Below are 24,104 nucleotides of genomic sequence, written 5' to 3' on the forward strand. Positions count from 1 at the left end.
CCGTAGCCAGAGGTACTCCTGTGGGTGGGGTGGAGAGAGGGCAGTGCAGGGAGAGTGAGGAAGAGAGTTTTTGATAAAGATAGCCACCCCACCACCAGGACGAGGATCAGGTCTATCGTACCGGAGGAGGGAGTAACCAGGAAGAGATATTAAGGAATCGGAGACATCTTGAAGGAGGAAAGTTTCTGTTAAGCAGATCAAGTCTGGATTTTCAGAAGCAACCTGAATGGAGAGATCAATCAGGTTTGAGTGAAGGCCCCGGATGTTTGAGGTCCATACCGTTAGCGAGGAGAGAGGGGGAGCCTCGGGTGCAGGACAGGGGAGGGGAGGGGTAGGGGTCAGATGAAGGGTGAGAGGGGGATGTAGGAAGAGCAGTTGATAGTGTGTCAGAGATTACAGAAGAGTTACAAGAAAGGGAAGGATGAGGAGGACGAAAGGTTTGATGGTGATGGAATGAGGCACAGTGAGAGTTTGTTTGAGGGGGGGCAGAGGAAATTAGAAGGTTGGGGGAGGTGGAGGTATGACATAGGAGGGAGAGGAAGTGGGGAGGAGGCAGCTTTGAGAAGGAGGTGGGAGGAGGGAGAATTTGGGAGGGATGGTTGGGGGGGAGATTTGAAGGGGAGGGGCAAGGGGGGAGTTTAGAAAGTGGATGATTAATGAAAGATGAACATATATAACAAATTGGGTTTGTTGTGATTTTCAAGTTAGCGATTCGTTTAAGAACGATGGAGGAGGGATGGAATGAATGAGAATTTAGAGCATGGAGTGATTTGGAATCATAAGAGATTGAATATTTTTTTGAAATGGAATGAGTTGAAGAGGAAATTGAAAGGAGCCTTTTAAATAAGAAGAAAAACAGCGTGTTGTAATAAACCACTGAATAAAACACTGAAGGGGATAGTTGAAACATATTTAAACAGAACTGTGAAGAACAATCTTATATTCACAAAAATACCAATGGGGAGAGGAAGCCTAGAGCGACGACCATGAGTCACTTGAACAGGGCAAAAGGTGGAAGGCAAGGGGAAAATGGGGGCGGGGCGAGACAGCGCACGTGGGCAGAGGCAAAAGCACACGAAGAGAAAGGGAAATAAAAGTTTTTTTTTGTTTGTTTTTTTGTTTGTTTTTGGGGGGGGGCGGGGGTGTGGGGGTTACAACGTTAGACAAATAGTAGATGTTTGGTGAAGCTTGGTGGAGAAGGGGAAATCAAAAAAGGTAGCAAAACAGCGAAGGAAGGAACAACCTTCGACGGGGGAAGCCTGAGGCTGCAAGGCCTTGCTCACGACGAGGCAAACAAACGATTAATTTATGAAAGATAAACACCGAGAAACTTCCAAGGGGGACACTATAAGTTCACACACCGAACGATAAATACAGTTTCGACAAAATACAATTGTGAACAGACTTAACTTTGAAAAACGTGGAGACCGTGTGGACCGTCGAAAACCCCTGCCACCGTCTCCAAGATCTCGCGAGATCTCCCCATTTAATATGGAATTTTTTTTTTTCTTGACTTGGGTTTACTTTCTGAACTCGGTATATCAATCTGGTGAGTTTCTTTTACGCTTTGGTGATTTCTTTGTTAAAAGAATCATGTCACTGATTGTCTGTCGCAGCAAGAAGTCAATAACAGGATTATATCACAGGTGGCATGACAAAATGTACGGACAGGTACATTTGACGATTGGCTTCACAATCGGGTATATAAGGGTTGTTGCGTTCTGTATTTGTGGAAAACAACTGCTGCACGTCGACAAAAGTTATTGCTGCTTCCCCTGGAGATGGTACGTCAACTCAACAATGCTGTTTGTCATTTAGTGGTGGCTTTACGAAATTCCGGCATGGAACAGCGTGCTATTGCTCGGCAGTATGGCATCACTCGAGGTCATGTGTCAAAGATCCTGAAACGAAATGCTCAGAGGGGTGGCCCTACTCCAATACCGAGGTCAGGACTTCCCCGCAGAACCACAGGGAGGGATGATCGCCAGCTGCACCGGTTAGTCCGCAATGGCCGTACCAAGTCAGCTAATCGGCTTAGGGCTGAGTGGCAGCAACTGACAAATGTGCCTGTATCCAGAAGGCTAGTCAACCAACAACTGGTTCAAGCAGGCTATCATGCCAGGCGTCCCCTGAGAAAGCCACGTCTGACCAGACAACACCGCCAGCGCCGATTGCAGTGGGCCAGAGAGCACCGTCAATGGCAGCTAGGACACTGGAATCACGTGACCTTCAGTGACGAGTCTAGATTTCTGGTCTATCATCAATATGGCCGTGTCCGAGTGCGCAGACAAGTGCATGAAGCCTACAACGAAGATTGTATAGTGCCAAGAGTCCAAGCTGTAGGTGGTGGGGTGACCGTTTGGGCTGCTTTTCATGCAGGGGGCAAAACTGACCTGGTTGTTCTGAATGGAAACCTGAACCAGTTCAAGCACAGGGCCATTCTGGAAGAAACATTGCTTCCATTTGTTCGTGCAGCCTTTCGAGGAAACTTTGTCTTCCAAGAAGACAATGCACGGCCTCATCGTGCTCGCATGATCCAACACTTTCTTGCTGACCGTGGTGTGGAGCATATGGAGTGGCCTGCCATGTCTCCGGATATGAATCCGATAGAGAACTTGTGGGCAGAATTAACGCATCAAATCGACAACTTGGACCAGCAGCCTGCCTCTGTGCGTGAATTGCAGCAGGCTATAGTCACTGCATGGCAAGCGATTCCTGTCCAAACCTTGGCAAATCTCGTGAACAGCATGCCTCAACGTGTACGTGCTCTCCTGAATGCTCGTGGGGGTTACACGAAGTACTGAACTGTAATTTTACTGTCCGTAATCCCAGTCGTAATTTAACTTTTGTTTTTGTTAAAAATTTTTTTTGCCTAATGTAAAAAATAGAGATACTTCTGGAAAACGCACAGAAGTTTAACACAGTACTGTCCGTGAATTGAGTTCGATATCAGTTTACATCACTTCCAAGGATCAATTTATTTGCTTCGAAATGTCAAATGTGGTTTTTGTTTCTTTTAAAGGTCACATAAACAAAATCTAGAAGAATTTCAACATAATTCCAATGAACTTTTGCTTCTCAGCCATCTTGAAAAGTAAGTTCACCCCCACAAAAAAAATATTCCATATTAAATGCCAAGTCTGTATATATATATATATATATATATATATATATATTGTTGCGGATATGGGATTTGGCCTCCATATCCGCTTGTAAATATTCCCCTATTTCCCCAATACTCCCCAACTATCCCCAATCCCCCATTCCCTAGTCCCATTGTCTGTAAACAACACTCAGTAGAACCGACCTTCCCCTTTTTCCCCCATTAAATGTCGTGCCCAGGTTCACCGCATCTCACGTAGACAACTTTCGGACATCTTGCTAGTTATTCTTAGTCTATGTCAGTTAAGGACTCGTTTCCATTAATTCTGACTTCGTTGCACCAGAATGTGATTGTATGGCACCAGTAGTGAGTTTAGGACCTCCCCATACCTCCTCCCATCTTCCTCATGAAACAACAACAACAACAACAACAACAACAACTACAACAACAGCGCGCGGGGAGTGTGCGTCCTCACTCCGGCTCGGTTAGCCGCCATTGCCCATGTGCTCCAGGTTACCTCCAGGTTACAGGGTTACCACGAAGGGGCTGGCTGTCAGCTCCTCGTCAAGGGCGGAGCCCGGTAACCCCCAGCACCCAATAAGAAGCGGCGGGCCGATTCCATCTGGGGCGGAGCTAACGAGCCGAGGGCGTGTCACTCCCCGCCGGATATACGCAGCGACTTACCGGACGTGACGTCAGATGCGCCCCCAGCTTGGAAAGACAAGTCGCCACCTCCGAGCGCTGAGAGACCTCCCGCATCTCTGGACCGGACCGTGTCGATTCTGCCCCTGAGCCAAGGTGCACCTTGAGCCTCGACTACCTGCCCTTCCTTGCCATCAATCCCGGTGTGAGTCAGTCTTGTCCTGTTTATCTGTGGTCTGTCGGGGTTACTATAAGACCGTGATTAAGTGCCTACCTTCCTATGCTGTCCCTCTTGTCCTTGTAATCTCAACGTTCCGAAATATTATAACCTCCTCCGGAGGTCTTGAGAACTGTACCCCTGGTGTCGTGTCATTTAACCCAGCCGTTGTGTCCTTTCCTCAATTGATTTAGCGTAGCGCGACTCGGCCAACGTTCGAGTATAATCGGGTAAACTGTGCAGACGCGGTCATACCAAGCCGCTCGGTAAACCAACATCCACAACCGCGTCTGTAACAATATATATATATATATATATATATATATATATATATATATATATATATATATATATATATATATATATATATATACATATACACACACACATATACATACATACAATACAGTTCCCGACCTACGGCGGGGTTACGTTCCGTCGGAAGTCGGACCCCCTTTTGTGGACCTGTATTTTTTCAGGTAGTAGTTAGGTCATAGCTCCAAAGTACGTGTACTATCATAGTATCATGTGTTAGTCTTATGACGTTAATTACATGGGACATGTATTTCAAGTTAGTATTATGTCTTGAATTACAGGTACCTATTATTGGCTTGAATTACATGTACCTATTCATATACGTGTACAAGTACGTATTCATGGATTATTTGGGACATTTTTCACGTCCGTTTTCCATCATACGAGTTTGGAATGGAATGTGAGATTTAGGCCAACGGCAAGGCACTGGGACCTATAGGGTCATTCAGCGCCGATATGACTTTATTATGTACCATGTATTGATACGTATTCAAGTACGTATCCGGGCATGGCTTTGCTTCTTGGTGGATGTACGTTCGCTCAGGCATCCTCTTCCAATAAAGTCCAGTTTCGTCGACGTTGAAGATTTGTCTGGTAGGTATCCTTTTTCAACGATCAACTTGTCGAATACCTCCCGGAACCTTGCAGCTGCACCTGCATCTGCACGTGCAGCTTCGCCGCTTACTCTCAAGTTATGCAGGTTATTTCGTCTCTTAAAACGACTAAACCAGCCTTTGCTGGCGGTAAACGTTTCCGTGTAGTCGGTGCCAGCCCGCACCTTCAAAACATCGAAGAGACTCTTTGCCTTAGCCTGTATCGTCATCAAGCTAAGAGGCACACATTTTTGCAGCTGGTCTTCCATCCACGTCATCAGCATCTTCTCCATTTCTTCAATAGGTCGTTTTCTCTTCTTGGTGATGATAGTAGCGCCCATGGGCGCCGCTTCCCTCACAGATTCTCGGATGCGAGTCTTGTCCTTGATGATGGTAGACACCGTTGAGTGGGAGAAGCCAAGGTCACGTGAGATGGCGGTAACGCTTTTACCGTTCTCATGCTGCACAATCATTTTGAGCTTGACTTCAAGATTGATTGCCTTCCTCTTCTTCTTATCGGCACCAGCCATGGGGAGACGTCTCTTGCTAGACATGATGCTTGCAGTAGGGTATAAACAGCGAAGAACTAGTAGGGCAGTAGTAGTAGTAGAGTAATCGTTGGTTTGGCTGAGTTACGGAGCGTAAGGGATGTTGCCAGTGTGAAACACAGAGCTACTAACTGAGACGCTGCCTCGTGTGGGAGAAGCTGCCTGGAGAGCGATGACGTCATAGCGTCTCTCGCCACCATGCTTTCTCACTCGCTTCTTCTTCTTTCCTTTTTTTTTTTTTTTAACGTATTATTTTTTTTCCCGTCGTCGTACGTCCGGGTCGTCGTAAATCGCGTACGTCGTAGGTCGGGAACTATCTGTATATATATATATATATATATATATATATATATATATATATATATATATATATATATATATATATATATATATATATATACTAGCTTGGCTCGGCGAGCGCGTCGTTAATGAGGAACGGGCTTATTTTAGCTGAGGCTAGTGACTGTACCTGAGTTGCTGTGTTGTCATGATTTACACCAATCATAATACAAACAATTACTTTGCACAAATGTATTTGTTGTGTTTGTGATATTACATTTTTATAGGCAATTTAGGTTGAAGATATAGGTTGAATGTTTTTTTTTCAAGAAAGAACCCGTCAGCGCACACATAGGGGAGGGGTAGGTGCAGACTGGAAGTTTGGGACGATTACACCTCACCACCACGTAATTCAAAACACCTCACCACCAAGTAATTCAAAACACCTCACCACCAAGTAATTTAAAACACTTCACAGCCATAAAACATGTAATAAAAACACCTCACCACCACAAAATTAAAAACACCTCACCACCACGAAATTGAAAACACCTCACAGCCATCAAACACGTATAAAAACACCTCACCACCACAAAATTAAAAACACCTCAGCCATAAAACACGTAATAAAAACACACTACCACAAAATTAAAAACACCTCACAGCCATAAAACACGTAATAAAAACACCTCACAGCCATAAAACACGTAATAAAAACACCTCACAGCCATAAAACACGTAATAAAAATACCTCACCACCACAAAATTAAAAACACCTCACAGCCATAAAACACGTAATAAAAACACCTCACAGCCATAAAACACGTAATAAAAACACCTCACAGCCATAAAACACGTAATAAAAACACCTCACAGCCATAAAACACGTAATAAAAATACCTCACCACCACAAAATTAAAAACACCTCACAGCCATAAAACACGTAATAAAAACACACGACCACAAAATTAAAAACACCTCACAGCCATAAAACACGTAATAAAAACACCTCACAGCCATAAAACACGTAAAAAACACCTCACAGCCACGAAATTAAAAACACCTCACCACCACATCATTTAAAAACACCTCACCACCAAGTAATTCAAAACACCTCACCACCAAGTAATTCAAAACACTTCACCATCACGTAATTCAAAATACCTCATCACCAACTAATTCAAAACACCTCACCACCACATAATTAAAAACACCTCACCACCACATAATTATAAATACTTCACCACCACGTAATTCAAAACACCTCACCACCATGTGATTTAAAAACACCTCACCGCCACGTCATTTAAAAACACCTCACCACCACATAATTCAAAATACCTCACCACCACGTGATTCAAAACCACCACGTGATTCAAAACCACCACAACGTTATTAAAAACACTTCACAACCACGGAAACAAAAGTTTGATGGAGTCGTCAAGTGACAACACAGACACTGCCCAGATGTGTAGATATATAGATAAATGCCTGTACCCGAGTTGCCGTTTTGTCATGGTTTAAACCAATCGTAATTCAAACAATTATTTTGCACAAATGTATTTGTAAATATACGTGATATCACATTTTATAAACAATTGAAGTTAAAAAAAAAATGTTTCCGGAAAAAAATTCCCACCCCCAAAAAAAACAAATTGGAAAAATTTTCAAAAACAATATCCTTAGGACATACCGACGGGAGAGATATGTGCATACCAGAAGTTTGGTACGATTTCACAAAAGTTTGAGAAAGTAGTTCAGTGACAAGACAAGACAACACAACACAGGACAGACGCTGCACAGATATATATATAGATATATATTAGACACACACACAGACACACTGGTTTTGTTGCAATGTACTTTCCCTTGGGTTTTCAAAAGTTTTCTTCATTGTATAGATCACAGTATTTGAAAGGATGTTCAGTCAACACTTCAAGCCAAACCCACCCCCCCCCCCCCTTCAAAAAAAATACCCCAATTTATTTGAACGTTTTAGTGCTCCATAATTGATCTTTAAGTCATTTAATAAACTCTTGTGCGTATTTAGACAGATTCGGCTGGTGTAGTTCCATTGGAAGAGGGCGACTGCGACCTGGAAGACGACGGCGACCTGGAGGAGGACGACGACGACGAAGAAGGAAGTGTAGAAGAAGAAGATGAGGAAGATGATGATGAAGAAGAAATTGAGGATGAAGAAGAGGGGTGTGAGGAACTTGATTTAGAGATGGAAATCGAGGAGGAGGAAGAAGTGAATGAAGATGAAGATGAAGATTGTGAGAGAGAGGATTTGGATCGAGGGAGTGAAAAGGATGAATCGAATGGCTCATCTTCTTCAGAGACAAACAGGAGTAAAGGTAAGTTAATTCTAAATATTTAAAGATTATTGGTGAGATTTTAATGAAGTATTTGGAAGTGGAAATTCAAGCAAATATGTTTCGGGAGATGTTGATTTAGATTACCTTTAGTGTGATAAAAATAAAAGGTGTCGCTACATTGGAAGGGAATAAATAAATATATGGTCTTTATTCTCATCACCACTCACATTAATTTTGTCCCGCTGCTCACAAAGTTTAGGACGTGGGCTCTCGGCCTGAAACGTGACTAGAAATTGATTCTTGTGACGCACCCAGGGAGACTACTTGAAATTAATTTTTCTACACCATTTCGACCTGTAGAATCCGAATCTGCTTGTTGTCATGTCGAAATCTTGCACATTACGTAGCAAGCATATAAGGCATTTAGCTATTAGCTATATATTCAGCTATAAGGCATTTTGGGTCAAAATAACCCATTTCTTAAATCGGCCTCTAATCCGATAAAATTGTTAATAGCGTCCAAGATACTGCTCATGAGGCCTTCAAACGTGGTCTGCTATACACAAACAACAACAACATGCATTTTAAAGGCCATTTTCCCTGCTAGAGCGGGGGTTAGCCTTGCGGTCCCCATGACAATCTTCTCCATTTTGCCCTATTTTCTGCATCTCTCCTTGTTAACCCCCTTGGCTGCATTTCTTCTTCCACCATCTTTAGCCAAGTCTTTCTCGGTCTTCCCCGTCCTCTGCTTCCTTCTACATTCATTTCCATCACTCTTCTCAACCAGTCACTTTCATCCTTCCTCAACACACGACCAAACCATCTCAACCTGTTCCTCTTCACAGCATCAATCACAGGCTCTATTCCCATCATCTTTCGCAATTCATCATTTGTCTTCCTCTCTCTCAACGATACTCTGCACATCCGTCGAACCATTCGCATTTCCACCCTTTCCAACCTTCGTTGCTGCTCTACGTTCATTACCCATGTCTCGCTCCCATAAATCATAACACTTCTCACACATGCAGCATACACCTTTCCCTTCAGCTTCAACGACACTCCCCTCATCATCAGCACGCCACTCAGTTCCCGAAACTTCTTCCATGCACATCTCACTCGAGCAACCGTTGCCGAGTCTGATCCACCTTCTCCATTCAGCATGTCTCCGAGGTAGCAAAATGTTTTCACACCTTCCAGCTTCACGCCGTCTCCAAGATCCAACTCAACATTTCCTCCATCTGCAGCTCCCTCTGTGCACACCTTACATTTGAATGTAGCTGCCACACTGGTTAATGACCCTCTCAGACCACTACATTTTTGATGAACCCACTCAGCGCACATTGTACATTGAATGGAGTTCACTCCGACACCCTTCCTACACACAGCACAGGGCCACTTCCCAGTTCTTTCCACCTCACCACATGCTTTACCACTTGCCATCACCTTCGTCTTTCCGATATTCACCTTTAGACCTTTTGTCTCCATACATTCCTTCCACGTGTTCATCTTTTCCTTCAGTCCATCCATACTTTCCGCAATCGACACCAGATCATCTGCATACAACAACTCCCACGGTAAACGCTCCTTTACGTTCTGAGCCAGCACCTCCATCACAGCTACAAATAGTAGTGGACTTAGTACCGACCCCTGATGCACTCCCACCTTCACCTCAAACTCACCACTGTTCCCGTCCTTCGTCCTTACAGCTGTGCGCGCTCTTTTGTACATTGCCATCACTACTCTGATCAACCATTCCTCCACTCCTAACTTCCTCAATGCCCATGTCAATACTTTGCGTGGAACCCGATCAAATGCTTTCTCCAGATCAACAAACCCAAGAAACAACTTCTTCCTCTTCTCCATGTACTTCTCCTGCAACTGCCTCACAATGAAAAGCGCGTCTGTCGTTCCTTTTCCTGGCATGAATCCAAACTGCATTTCGTCGATCTTCACTTTCTTCCTTATCCTCCTCTCCAACACCCTTTCCAATACCTTCATTCCATGCTCCAATAACTTTATCGCTCGGTACGAGCCACACTCCAGAGGGTCACCTTTCCCCTTGTATAGAGGGACGAGGGTACTCAGTTCCCAATCCACTGGAATGCGGCCTTCTTTCACCACCAGATTACAGATCTCTGTCATTCTCTTCACACCCCAACTTCCTGCTGCCTTCAACATATCTCCCACAACTCCCGTCGGCCCTCCCGCTTTTCTACCCTTCATTGCTTTTATCGCTTCCTCAACTTCCTTCTCAGTTATCTTCTCTGCCGCTCCTAAAACTGGGTTACTCTCTATGTTGCCATCCCATTCATTCTCTGTATTCAACAGCATTTCCATATATCTTTTCCATCTTCCTTTAATTCCATCTGGGTCGACAACGATTTGTCCCACTTCATCCTTCAAGCAACTCACCCCCATCACATCACACCTCTCTTTCGCTATCTGCTTTGCAATCCTGAATACTGCTTTCTGACCCTCTTCCGAATCCAAGCGTTCTCCGAACATTTTCCTACATGCCTCCTGCGCCTTTGCTACCTCTTTCTTTGCAGCCTTCCTGGCTGCCTTATAACTTTCATGCTCTGCTGTTTCTGCTCCCGTACCCTTCGCCTTCTGCCACTCCTTGAACTTCTTCCTCTTCTCGTCAATCCTCTTTCCAACTTCATCATCCCACCACCATGTTTCCGAGTGCCTCGGTGGTCCTTTTGTCCATCCACATACCTCACCAACGGCTCCCAACAGACTAGCTTTCATCGACATCCAACCACTTTCAAGCTCAACCACATCATCCTCGACCCTACTCAGCCTCTCTTTTAATGCCTCCCTTACTATCACCTCTTTCAACCTCCACACCTTCATTCTCGGTTGGTACTTCACCCGCCGAGCTCTCCTCGCACCTTTCACCCTTACGTCGCAGACAACCAAGTGGTGCTGTGAAACAGCCTCCTCCCCCGGGATCACCTTTGTGTCCCGGAGGTGCCCCCTATCTCGCCTACGCACCATCAGGTAGTCGACGGTTGTCGTCGACCCACCTGACGTGTATGTTACAAGCTTATTATCCTCTTTCTGGAACTGAGTATTACAAATCAACAAATCAGCTCCATCAGCAAACTCCAAAATCCTTTCACCTTCTCCATTTCTCACACCATATCCGTAACCCCCATGAACTCCCTCAAAACCATCCATACTCCTTCCCACATGTCCATTTAGGTCTCCTCCTACCACAACAACTTCCTCATCTTTCACGTTTTCCATCAGCTTCTCTATCGCACACCAGAACTTGGCCTTTTCTTCATCGCTTCGACCAACCTGTGGAGCATATCCCGAGATGACGTTCATCAAGAGCTTTCCACTCATCATTTTCACCATCATCAACCTATCACTCACTCTCGTCACACTCACCACACTGTCTACAAACTCCTCAGAAAACAGGACACCAACACCATTCACGCCCTCCAGGCACCCTTGCCACACAAACTTGTATTTCTGTCCCTGCCTACCCTTCACCATTCTCACACCACTTCCCTTCCATCTCGTCTCTTGCACACAACCTCTGTCCACTCTTCTTCTGACCAATACTTCCACCACTTCTCCTGATCTCCCTGTCATTGTCCCTACATTCCATGTCCCAAACCTCAGAAACCGATCTCCACTTCGGGCTGTACCCTGCCCATATGTAGTTGTAATTGTCATGGTTCCCTTTTTGAGGCAATGTTTTTATGGCCGGATGCCCTTCCTGACGCCAACCCTCATAGTCGTCTTTTACGACACGCAGGGATACGGTGTCCCTATTCTTATCCAGGGTACACACCGGGAAACGTTTAAAACATGGAAATTCTGGGGGGTGGGGTGGGGGGGGGGGGGGGGCGGCGTCAAGGGAAATATAAAATGAAAATAAACCCCTTCAGCCGGCACTTAGCTTGGCGTCCCAAAGAGTACTTTCAGGAGCTTGGCGGCTGTTGAAACTGGGGTAGCCACTCATGCGGGAAGTGGTCCAAAATGGCGGTGTAGAACACCGCGCGTCGAAGACACAACAAGCGTGAGGCGAGCAGATTAGACGGCCTCCTTTCGATTCTCTACCGTCAAGTCCAATGCGGCCTTCAGCTTCCAAGAGCCCAGCAGTTGTCCAAAACCTCGTGTGGGGAAATGTGGTATCTGTCCGTCGTCTTGTCCACCGTCCACACGTGGCTCCAAGCTCCGGCGCGAGGAAGCCCTCCATCCGCCCGCACGCTTCGGCAGGCCCCGATGCTTTATACGACTTGCTTTATACGCATTGTTAAAAGTAAATAATGACAGATGTTTTCTTTCACAATCTTGCGAGATTTCCAGAACTCCTCGGCGTCAAGGGAAAGATAAAATGAAAATAAACCCCTTCAGCCGGCACTTAGCTTGGCGTCCCAAAGAGTACTTTCAGGAGCTTGGCGGCTGTTGAAACTGGGTTAGCCACTCATGCTATGAGCTATGAGCTAATATATTCAGCTAGATGACAAAAAGGCAACACCTGTGCTAATTGTCGGTTTCAATGAGTGAAAATACGTTTTTTTGAAGAAAATGGCAAATTTCGTGATTTAAAAAAAAAATTTAATTTTAATTTTTTTAATTCAGAAAATGTACAGAATACAATGGTATGTTGCTTACTTTTTCCGCATGGAAATTTCTTTACCATCACTTATCAGTTATCACAGTATGAAGCATGGTCATGTCAAATTCAATATTGAATATAGGAAGCTTCAAAATATTGCTTGTAGGACCTTAAAACCTGGCAAACATCAAACCAAAGCATGTACTCCGACCCACCCATGGGTGTTTCTAACACAAAAAAAACCCAATTGCTCCCGTCTCTTTGGGGGCGCTGGATAGAGAATCGCAAAATCGGAAAACAAAGGATGGTTTAATCAGTTCTATACAGGGTGTTTATACAGTCGCTATCTATTTAGTCACCGGTTATTTCTCCGAAATAGATCTAGAGACTTTATAAACACCCTGCATATCAGAATCACTATTAGACTGATTGTCCATGAGGGACTGTTCTGGGAGTGTAGCAATGATGTTGAGGCAGTCACAGCAGTCACATAAATCTGTGCCTGATATGCTACTAGTGTGACAGGATCTGTTGTTCTGGCAGCGATTTTTGTTACACTTACTTGACACATGCTCAAGCAGGTCATTGGAATAGGCTCTTTATGGTGACCCATTAGATTTTTAAGCCATTTGCACCCTGCAGTCCATCCATGGCCAACAGGACTTGGAGCCTCAATAAACTGATTGATTCATGGCTCGACAATGCATAGCTGCCTGGTAATTAAATCTGTCAGAATGGAGTCAAAGAATATCGGACAAGGTTCGGCGATATATCGATTATACTGGTTGTACCGGTATAATTTTTCATTTCAAAACGAACGAGTGGATTCAGGTATAATTCATGTAATTTATAACGAAAAAAATCGGAACATTCATAAAAATATCAGTATATCACCAACAAATAGAAAGAAAGGTGTTTACAACCCTTAAATACCATACAATCCCTGTCTGGCACCCCGCTCTGCTCACCAAACTCTCTTATGGTATTCATGATAACCTCCACGCATGGATTGCGGACTTCTTCTCCGGTTGCAGTTGTCGAAGTTCGATGTCCGCTGTCCAACAAGAACTTTGGACGACGTCTGAGAATATAAGCCTTTTTATTATGGAGCCGTACAACACGTGCGGGAGATCGGAGGGCACAAATCTGGCCGGGCCTTTCTCAAAATAATGGTCAGCGCGCTCCGGTTATATACCCGGAGGTTCGCGCAGAAAAACAAGACACATCTCCGCTGAGAGCTTGCCCAGAGGGGTTGGTCACGTACCCATAGCACCGCACCACCCTCCTCAGAGCATCACCCTTATCAGTGTGCGAAGGTCATCATTTGAAAAGGGAGGGAAAGACATGCATTCTTGCGTTCAGTTTTACAATGAGGAGAGCAATAAAAAAAACCCAGCTGTAACAGCTCGGGAGAGAAAAGGGAGTACAATAATATTCGGAGAGAACACAGACTGAGAGACTGCGTCCTCAAAGGCTGCAAGGCCAGACACATGGTTATAATCCAATTTAAGTGGAAGAAAGAAATGAGTTATATAATCCTTTAAATATATTGTTGCAGTTTTGTGAAGCCCGTTCCCTTACCAAGGGGAGATTAAGCCCCTTGTTCTCCTTGGGTCTTCGAATCGCGAGACTGAGTCGCCACTTCCGGTCAGGCGCGGGAAAGGGTTTCGGGACAATTTTCGCACGTACCTAAGTACCCACACCGCTGCGGAAGTGGGGTTCGCGTCTTGCACGAACCATGCGTAATTGAGTACACCCGAGCGGATGGCGTACCACGTGGTCCGTGCCGTTACCTTGCTATTGGAACCCGATCAGAGCGATATAATTCGTACCATGCTAAGTCAATGATGGAGAGACGAAAGCGGTCGAATCAAAGGAATAACAGGTTTAATTATTATTTACACAATGTACACTGGTAGAAGAAGCAGAGACACAGGGCAGTCTTAAGCAGTCTTAACTTATTCCCCAGACAATGGGCGCACTCAGGGAGATGAAGGAAGAAATGTTCATGCGCCGAACGTGCCGGCTTTGGTCCTCCAGGAACAGCTCACCCGGCGTGGCCCTCTGGCGGTCACCGCACGTATCCCAGCAAAGGCGGGCAGGCAGGTGGGAAAATCCTCGCGGCACGTGTATTGGCAAAGGCAGGCAGTAGGAAATATACGCGTGTCTCTGGCCCGGCACGGCTCTTTCACAGCGCGATTAATACAACTGCGCGCTTTCACTCTCGTAACTGACACAGCGCAACTCGTCTGCCTCCTCGGGGATATGACTCCAGCTCAACTCCACTCATAACTCATTTGCCCCGTAAGTCAACTCTGCGCTTTCACTCTCATAACTGAACTCAGCGCAACTTGCCCTCCAACTCATAACTCGTAACTCAACAGAGGACTGAACACAGCGCATCCCTTTTCATAACTCATGGGCTCCTCTCTCATAACTGAGGTGGGGGCTCTGGGCACAGGGTTATATTGCCCCCACCCTAACCCGCATCGAATGTTCCAAACCCCGCCTTTTGCCGCAGTGGTAAGTCACTCCCCTCGAGCCCTGATTGGCGGCTCATGCTTACCGGTCACTCCCACTCCTCCTGACCTGCCTTCCTTCGGCCTTGATCGACTTGTTCAGGCCGGCCTCGTGGTATTTTGCGCCAAAACCCAAAGCATCGAGGCATCGTAAAGGACCTAACTCTCCTTGTCCTACTCAACGCAAAACTAAATACAGGAAAGGTCTACGCTTACATTTACGAAGAAATAACTGAGCTTTAACGATGCTACATGTTGTAGTGTAACTAAACTATGAGGGGAAATTAACCTTTATTGTAAAAACACAAAACTGCAACACTATGTATACTCAGACACAGTCAACGTGTGGCCCTGAATGGAATTCTCTCATCTCCCCTTTCTGTCCAGTCGAGTTCCTCAAGGCAGTGTTCTGGGCCCTGTACTTTTTCTCGTCTTCATTAATCTCTCCGATTCAGGAAAATCCTCTCTATCTCTTTGCTGATGACTCCACTCTCTGCCGCTCCATATCTCAACCCTCAGATTGGCAGCCTGCAGCCTCTTCACTCTCTGCAGACCTGGAAGAAATCACAAACTGCTCAAACACGTGGAACATGTCATTCAATCTTGACAAAACTCGCACTCTTTCTTTGTCATTCCGCAAAGACCGTCTGGAAAACCCTCCCATCTTTCTCAACAATCCTCTCGAAGAAGTTCTGTCATTCAAGCTCTTGGGTCTCACTATCTGCCATGATCTTTCCTGGGAAAACCACATTTCCAATTTGGCCTCCAAAGTCAGTCGCCGACTGGGCATCCTCCATCGTGTGAAGTCCTTTCTGGGCACTTCTCAGCTCCTCACCACATACAAAGCTTTCATCCGTAGCTCAATGGAATACTGCTCTCCCCTCTGAGCTGGTCCTCCTGCCTCACACTTAGCTCGGCTTCACGCTATGGAATCCAAAGCTTTCAGAATTGTTGGTGTCTCCTGCGATGAAGCTGATTCTGAGGGCCTTTCACTCGCTCACCGCAGGCAGGTTGGTGGGCTTTCTGTCTTCTACCGACTACTCTCCGGCTAAGCTCCCCCTGCTCTGTCTGCACTCTGTACCCCAAATATTTCTGCGGGACGCACAAGATCTGCCAGAAACCCTCTTCTGGTGAAACTACCAAAATCAAGACTCACTGCTCACCTTCACTTTTTCATTCCTCTTTTTTTTCCCCACCTCTGAAACAAACTCCCACACTCTCCTCAATCCCTCTCCTCCCTCCAGGTCTTCAAAACAGCTGTTCACCACCATCTCTTATCTTCCCCTATCCAAAACCTTGGTCTTTTCTACCCCCGTTAAAACACAGCAAATCCACCTTTCAATCTCCGACTTCATTCCTGAAATTCCTAGTAGTGTTCATTTGCTTTATACCGTGTACCCCTCCCCCCTCCCCCCAGCCCTTATCCCCGCCCCCACTCCCCCCTCCCCCCACAACCCTCTCCCTTCCACAGATCTACCGACGCCCCTGTTCTCTACTGTTGTGCTTATATGCTTTCCTCTCTCTCCCCCTCGTGTCTCCCACTCCCTTTATTGTATGTTTTATGTGTCCCTGCATGTTTTCATGTTTAATGTGTAAGCTCTTACACGAGCCTGGATTCTGTATCCCAAAAAAAAAATACATTTTTTTTCTGAACATGATTTTAAAAGTTTTGATGCACTCTGTTACACCTGGAACAGTGGAACATAGCAAGACGTCGGTCATGGTAAACACCCCCGGAGATGCCTGGAGACATGTTTTGAGCAAATTAACCCTTTTCTGGCATTCGGAATTGCTGCTGAGCTCAATTCTGCAGTTTAAATTTTGAAATTCGGTTCAGGTTAAGAGTTTGTAGAGCGTATCGCATTTAGTTGATAACTGTGCAAAAATTAAATGAAGTTACGAACACTGCCCGAAGAGCTGTATGAGGGTGGAGGGGGGGAGATCAGAGGGAAGGTTTTGGAGGGGATATGGGGACACAGCACCATAGAATGAGAGTTTGGTAAACCTAACAACTATTTTATCTCTGAACTTTGTCTGTCCTGATTACTAGTACGGCTATCCGCGACGGTGATACCGGTACAGTGATCCGCAATGGCGATACCGGTAAGGTGATCTGCGATAGCGATACCGGTAGGGCAAATCACAATAGTAATAGCGATACCGGTACGGTGATCCACGACGGTGATCTGCGATAGTGATACCGGTACAGTGATCCACAATGGCGATACCGGTACGGCGATCCACGATAGTAATAGTGATCCTGGTACGGCGATCTACGACGGCAATACTGGTATGGTGATCCGTGATAGCGACACCAGTACGGCAATCAGCGATAGTAATAGCGATACTGCGGTGATCCCCGATGGCAATACTGGAATGGTGATCCACGATCGCTATACCGGTGCGACGATCTGCGATACCGATACCTGTGCGACGATCTGCGACAGCGATACCGGTGCGACGATCTGCGATAGCGATACCAGTACGGCGATCCACGATAGTAATAGCGATACCGGTACGGCGATCCGCGATGGTGATACTGGTACGGTGATCCAAGATAGCGACGCCGGTGCGGTGATCTGCGATTGCGATACTGGTACGGCGATCTGTGATGGTGATACTGGTACGACAATAGCGGTACCAGTATGGTGATAGCGATACTGGTGTGGTGATCCGCGATACCGTTACAGCGATCCATGATGGCTATTCCGGTACGACGATTGCGACAGCGGTACCGGTACGGCAATCCGTGATGGTGATACCCATACGGCGATGGCGACAGCGATACTGGTACGGTGATCCGCGATAGCGATACCAGAAGGGCCAATCACAATTGTAATAGCGATCCCGGTACGTCAATCCGCGATAGTAATAGCGATACTACGGCGTTCCGTGATGGCAATACTGGTATGGTGATACGTGATAGCGACACCGGTGCGACGATCTGTGATAGCGATACCGGTGCGACGATCTGCGATAGCGATACCGGTGTGACGATCTGCGATAGCGATACCGGTGCGGCGATCTGCGGTAGCGATACCGGAGCGACGATCTGCGATAGTGATACCGGTGCGACGATGTGCGAGAGCGATACCGGTGCAACGATCTGCGATAGCGATACTGGTGCGACGATCTGCGATAGTAATAGCGATACTGGTACGGCGATCCAATATAGCGATACTGAAACGGCGATCTGTGATGGTGATACTGGTACGATGATAGCGGTACCAGTATGGTGATAGCGATACTGGTGTGGTGATCTGCGATAGTAATAGCAATACTGTTACAGCGATCCGTGATGGCGATCCCTGTACGGCGATAGCAACAGCTGTACCGGTACAGCGATCCATGATGGCGATACCAATACGGCGATTCATGATGGCGATACCGGTCGAGATATATCAAAATAAATTATCTGATAGTTAGGGCCTGCTTTCTTTTTCATTATTGTTTTGGGGAGAGGGGATGTTAAACAAAACATATTATTCCAACTTGACCCACGGCGGGAGTATGCGCTCTACTGAGTGGCGTTCCAGTTTTTGTTTTGTTTTTGAAGATATTTTTTCTGACAAAATGTGATGATGAACTGCTATATAACGAACATGTGCCAAAAATAAATGTGGATGTGCGGAGCAAGCTGGAAACGACGATGTGTCACTTGATGAATGGCACAGGGTGCACTGTACATCGCACACTCAGAGTGTATAGAGCAATAACATACACAAATGTGCGTAATATGTTATGTTGGTGATCATCCATCCCATGCAGCAATCGAGAGCCAGTTCGCATGCAAACAGACTTACTGGAAATCAAATTACCTTTCAGTGAGTGACTCAGGTTGACTGGTTGGGATTTCCTACTTGAGCCACCAACAAGCTACGAAAGGGGATACTGGGTAAATGAGCAGCTGGCCATTGACTCTTTTTGTACCTTGCCTCATCCATAGCCCTTTGCAAGGTTGACCGTGACCTTACCCTTTTGTGCTCACTTGGTCATGGCTTGACCTGGTTTGTTATATGCAGTACTTTGCAACAATGACCTATGCCTCGTGAATTAGGAAGGATTTTTAGAGGCTTGAGTGTATTCTATTTTTGTGTTGCACGGACGTTTTATTTTGCATAAATATGTCCGGCTAAGTCACTTTTTTTGGTAATTCTCTTACAGAGGGTAGCCAGGAGCTGTCTAGGCATCAATCCCCGCCATCATCTCCTGTATCGCATGCATTGAATCCAAGGAAGCCGGTGCCGCCTTGGCAAAGGCAAAGCAAAAGGACACTCAGACAGGTATGTTCCTATTGTAAGCTCTATTTCCGCATTCTGTGATCTAGATCGTGATACCACATCAGCTTGTTAACTCAACTGGACTACTGTCCAGTTGAGTTCATCACATACTGGTCCATCGTCGTCTGTCGTCTGTCGTCTGTCGTCTGCCGTCTGCCGTCTGTCGTCTGTCGTCCGTTAACTTTTCGACGTTAACACTCCAGCGTCCACAAATATCAACCGATTCTGATCAAACTTGACATGCAGCATCCTTACACGAAGGACCAGGTTGGTATTACATTTCAGCCCGATCCGTTGAAAAATGGCGGACTTAGGCGACCATTTTGTTTTTGGTCATGAAAACGACGTTAAATTAACACTCTAGCGTCCACAAATATTAACAGATTTTGATCAAACTTAGAATGTTTAACCCTTACCACACAAGGTAGGTTGCTATTGCATTCCAACCCGATCCGTCACAAAATGGCCGCCAAAGGCCGGCATATACAAGTATAAGGATACAAGGACCTTAAAATTATTACACAAGGTTGTTGGCTTTTCATTTAAGTCAAATCTAGTACAGACAACTGACCTACTTTAAAGTTGTCCAGTCAGTTCAGTTGAGTTCTGCTTCCCTGGAAGCTCTAGTTTCACTTGAGATATTGACATTATATCAAACAAATAAGCTGTAATTACCCCACACACACACAAAGCAAAAAAAGGGTTAAGCAATAATTGGTTCACTCTGTCTGTCTGCAAACATCAAATTATGATCTAGGAACAACTTTATTTCAATTGAATGTTATATTTTCAACACTAATCAGAAAACAAACCTGTAGTTTAGCAGTACAGTGGCTCTAAATTTATCCCGATCACACATACACAGAGAGGAGTGAGATGATATTTGTACTCTTTCTGTCTGTCTGGCAGTCAAACAAAATTGAAAATCATTCCAAACTGGAAACTTACTGTTTTTATGGACTATGTAAAGGACACGAAAACAGGCATGAAGAACTGATTTGACATGTGGTATCAACCGATTCTGATCAAACTTGACATGCAGCATCCTTACACGAAGGACCAGGTTGGTATTACAGTGGTAGTGGAAAGGTAGTGGAAATTATGCTGCATCAACGGCGGTAATCTTCTGAATTTCCTTTTCTTTTCTATGATCTTTAACTCGAACTGCATGGGGGTGAAGGGGCAATATAATTACACAATAATTGGACAAATTAATATATTGTTAGGTGTGTGGGGGTAGGTAATGAAATACCTTCGTCCAGATAGAATTGTGTCGGTTTAGAATGCTCTGATGACGCAGCCCACCTTCATGTAACTAAGTAGGGAACCCGTTTGGCCGAATGTCCGTGTAAGCGTTTGTGTGTCTCCATACAAGGGGTGGAGCTATTTTAATTAGGTAGGGCTTAAGAATAATCCCCAGTGTGTAATTGCCCTTGTGATTTTTCGCTTTGTTCTTATAACACTCACTCGGCAAGCCATGCAATTGGCACATAATTACAACCACCATAATCGCCGACAGTACCCAGACATTACGACCCCGCCCAGCCGAACATTCTCGATGGGCATCAAGAATGGCTGTGAGGTCACGCTCCGAATGAGGATTGGCTGAGGAGCGATGGGGTGATTGGAGCGAGCATGACGTCAGAGGGATCCTTCGAGAACGGGGGAAGAAAAAGCGAACGTCCTGCCATTTTCTCTCTCTGGTGCTGGCTGCTTGGTAGACGGTCGCATATTGCTCTCCCTTTGGTGGTTGCATTTTCCTGGCTGGTGTGCGCTCGGGTGCGCTTGTGAAAGAAAAGGTTGGGCAAGAGCGGTTCGGGGCAATTCGTGCCATCTTGTGCGCTCCCTTGCGGAGACTGGGACCATCCGTGCTTGTCATCGTTGGAGCAGGCTGAGTATCGACCACCTCACCGCACCATTCTCTTTTATTTTATTTCTCCCTGTGTCTGCATATGAGTCCGTCTGGAGGGTCCCTCATTTAGAAAGTTTAGTTTACTCTGCATTCATTTTTATTGCCTGCATTATTTTCATTAAACCCATTATTTATTGCATTTCTTTGTCGTGCCTGTCTTGTACGTTTATTTGTTCGTGGGTTCGGATAAGCCCCCGTCGCATCCGTCTGTGCAGTATTGTGGACCTCGGTATCCCTACCCCACGCGTGCCAGAGAGATAACACCGCCACATTTTGCGGTATACGCCTCGGAGTTAAAGCTCGTTTAGGCCATCCATCACCCTGAGGTCTTCACTACAGGGTAGACGTGACAATATTATGGAAAAAAATAATTTTACCATTGGTTCAATTCATGATGATCGATGCGTGTGTAAATGTTCAAGTTCGTCAGACCATCGACGGCCGAGATCAGTCAGGGAAAGCTCAAAATCACACCGTTCAGTTAGGGTTAAAACCTATATTTTATTTCAATTGAATTATATACTTGAACACTGTAGAACAGAAATCACCTTTTTGGTGCTTTCAAAACCCTTCCGTTTAGTCCCACTCCTCCCTCTGGACTCCCATCCTTTCACTGCGACAGGAGGTGGCTCGTGTGTTTACAAGTTATGAATTGTGAGAAAATTACTGTGCTAAAAGCCCTATTAAGGTGTATCGTGGTTTAAAAATGTGATCCTCTAGAGTTTCTTTGCGATTAACCTTGGGAGCTCAAAGAAGGCAGCCATTACCAAGCAGCTTCTAGAACTCTCGCCAAGTGGCTTAAGCATTCCAATGAACGGTTGATAAGGAATGGCTGATCGTGTATTTGTAAGATATTTGCGACAATCACTGTATCCAGCAGACAGAAAGTTACTGCGTTTGACATCCTAAAATGTGGCGCGGCTTTGTGTGATTACTGGCAGTTGGGTTTCTGGGCCGTTGGAGAGAAAGGCGTTTAAAAACAAGACCGGAAGTCTAACAGCGGCATAGCTGGGCTTGTAAAATATTATAAACCACAAGCACATATGATTAGCTTTTTAAACTGTCGTTAATTCTGTTTATAACATTTACAAAGAGATTTGGAGGAATCCCGACATCCGTGAGGTAAGTTTTACTTGCAGAACTGAGCGAAGATCTCCTGTAATCTATATACCCCACAAGGAATGGGTAAATAACACATGCCCCTTCCTGCATCTAAATGGGCGTTTTTCGTAGCGGCCTTTTGAAACCCACCAATTAAGGTTTTGTTTTGAAAACTACAAATGAAACCCACTTTTCTTGCTGTTTAACACGAAACTGAAATGGAGGAATACCGGGGTGTGCTCATTTAATAATAATAATAATAATAATAATTCATTTATTTTGTATAGCGCTTTTCATGAAGCCCAAAGGCGCTTTGACAGAGTGAAAAACATAATGCATAACAAAACATGAAAACAACAAGTGCAAAAAGACAAGAATCAATAGGGAAATATTTAAAGCAAAAGGAGGGAGAAGGAGAAGTGATATATAACCACCTTTAGAGGCCATTTTTCCCCGCAAAGCGGGGGTTGGCCTTTTTCGGGAACCGTGGTTGTTGTTTTTCGGTCCCCTATTTGAAGCAATGTTTTACGGCCGGATGCCCTTCCTGACGCCAACCCTTTTTGCCGCCTTTAACGACAAACAGGGAATTACCAGTGAACTGGTACTCAATTAGCCGACCTCGGAAGGATGACAGGCTGAGTCAACCCCCCTGGCGTTAATTCAGCGATCGACCGGGATTCGAACCCGGGATCCTTGGATCCTAAGCCGGCACCCTAGCCGATAGCCCAACACCAGGGATGAAGTGATAGTCAGTGATAGTCAGAAGGAGAAGTGATAAAAAAAAACAAAAAACCTTTAGAGGCCATTTTTTCCCCGCAAGCGGGGGTTGGCCTTTTTCGGGAACTGTGGTTGTTGTTGTTTTTCGGTCCCCTTTTTGAAGCAATGTTTTATGGCCGGATGCCCTTCCTGACGCCAACCCTTTTTGCCGCCTTTAACGACAAGCAGGGAATTACCAGTGAACTGGTACTCAATTTGCCGACCTCGGAAGGATGACAGGCTGAGTCAACCCCCCTGGCGTTAATTCAGCAATTGACCGGGATTCGAACCCAGGATCCTAGGATCCTAAGCCGGCACCCTAGCCGCTAGCCCAACACCAGGGACTCATAGGGGTTAAATAGGGGTCATAAGATAGTCAGGGGTTAAATGCTGTGGGTTGAATGTTGAATGCAGTGCTGAACAGGTGGGACTTGAGTGATGTTTTGAATGTGGTGAGTGAGGAGGAGTCTCTGATGGTGTGAGGTAGTGAGTTCCAGAGGGTGGGAGCAGCGATGGAGAAGGCCCTGTCCCCCCAGGATCTGAATTTGGTCCGGATGGTGGGGGGGGGGGGGGGGGGGGGGGGTCAGGAGGTTTGTACCAGCAGAGCGGAGGTTGTGGGTGGGAGTGTGTCTGGAGAGGAGGTCAGCCAGGTAGGATGGGGCCAGGTTATGGAGGGCTTTGTAGGTCAAGAGGAGGATTTTGTACTGGATTCTCTGGGAGATGGGGAGCCATTGAAGCTTGTAAAGGACGGGGGTGATGTGGTCACGGGTCCGGGAATGGGTGAGTAGACGGGCAGCGGAGTTCTGAATGTATTGGAGTTTATTGGTGATTGTTGAGGGTGAACCATAGAGGAGGCTATTGCAGTAGTCTAGACGGGAGGTGATGAAGGCGTGGATGAGGGTTTCTGCAGCCGTGGAGGAGAGGGATGAGTGGAGACGGGCG

General features: G+C 45.7%; 1 protein-coding gene across 3 annotated transcripts in view; it reads left to right on the top strand.

The window, feature by feature from the left end:
• The window catches only part of ASXL2 (ASXL transcriptional regulator 2), a 121,767-nt gene that overhangs the window by 32,749 nt on the left and 64,914 nt on the right, over positions 1 to 24,104 (top strand). For 2 of the 3 annotated variants that reach the window (XM_068130963.2, XM_068130961.2), the window contains exons 5-6: positions 7,748 to 8,054; positions 19,278 to 19,396. In XM_068130963.2, coding sequence (XP_067987064.2) covers positions 7,748 to 8,054; positions 19,278 to 19,396 — 426 coding nt within the window. The remainder of the gene's footprint in view (positions 1 to 7,747; positions 8,055 to 19,277; positions 19,397 to 24,104) is intronic. The other variant, XM_068130964.2, reaches the window with a different exon arrangement.

Source organism: Myxine glutinosa, chromosome 11, assembly GCF_964187855.1.
Source record: "Myxine glutinosa chromosome 11, kmMyxGlut1.1, whole genome shotgun sequence".
In the NCBI taxonomy this organism is placed as follows: domain Eukaryota; kingdom Metazoa; phylum Chordata; class Myxini; order Myxiniformes; family Myxinidae; genus Myxine; species Myxine glutinosa.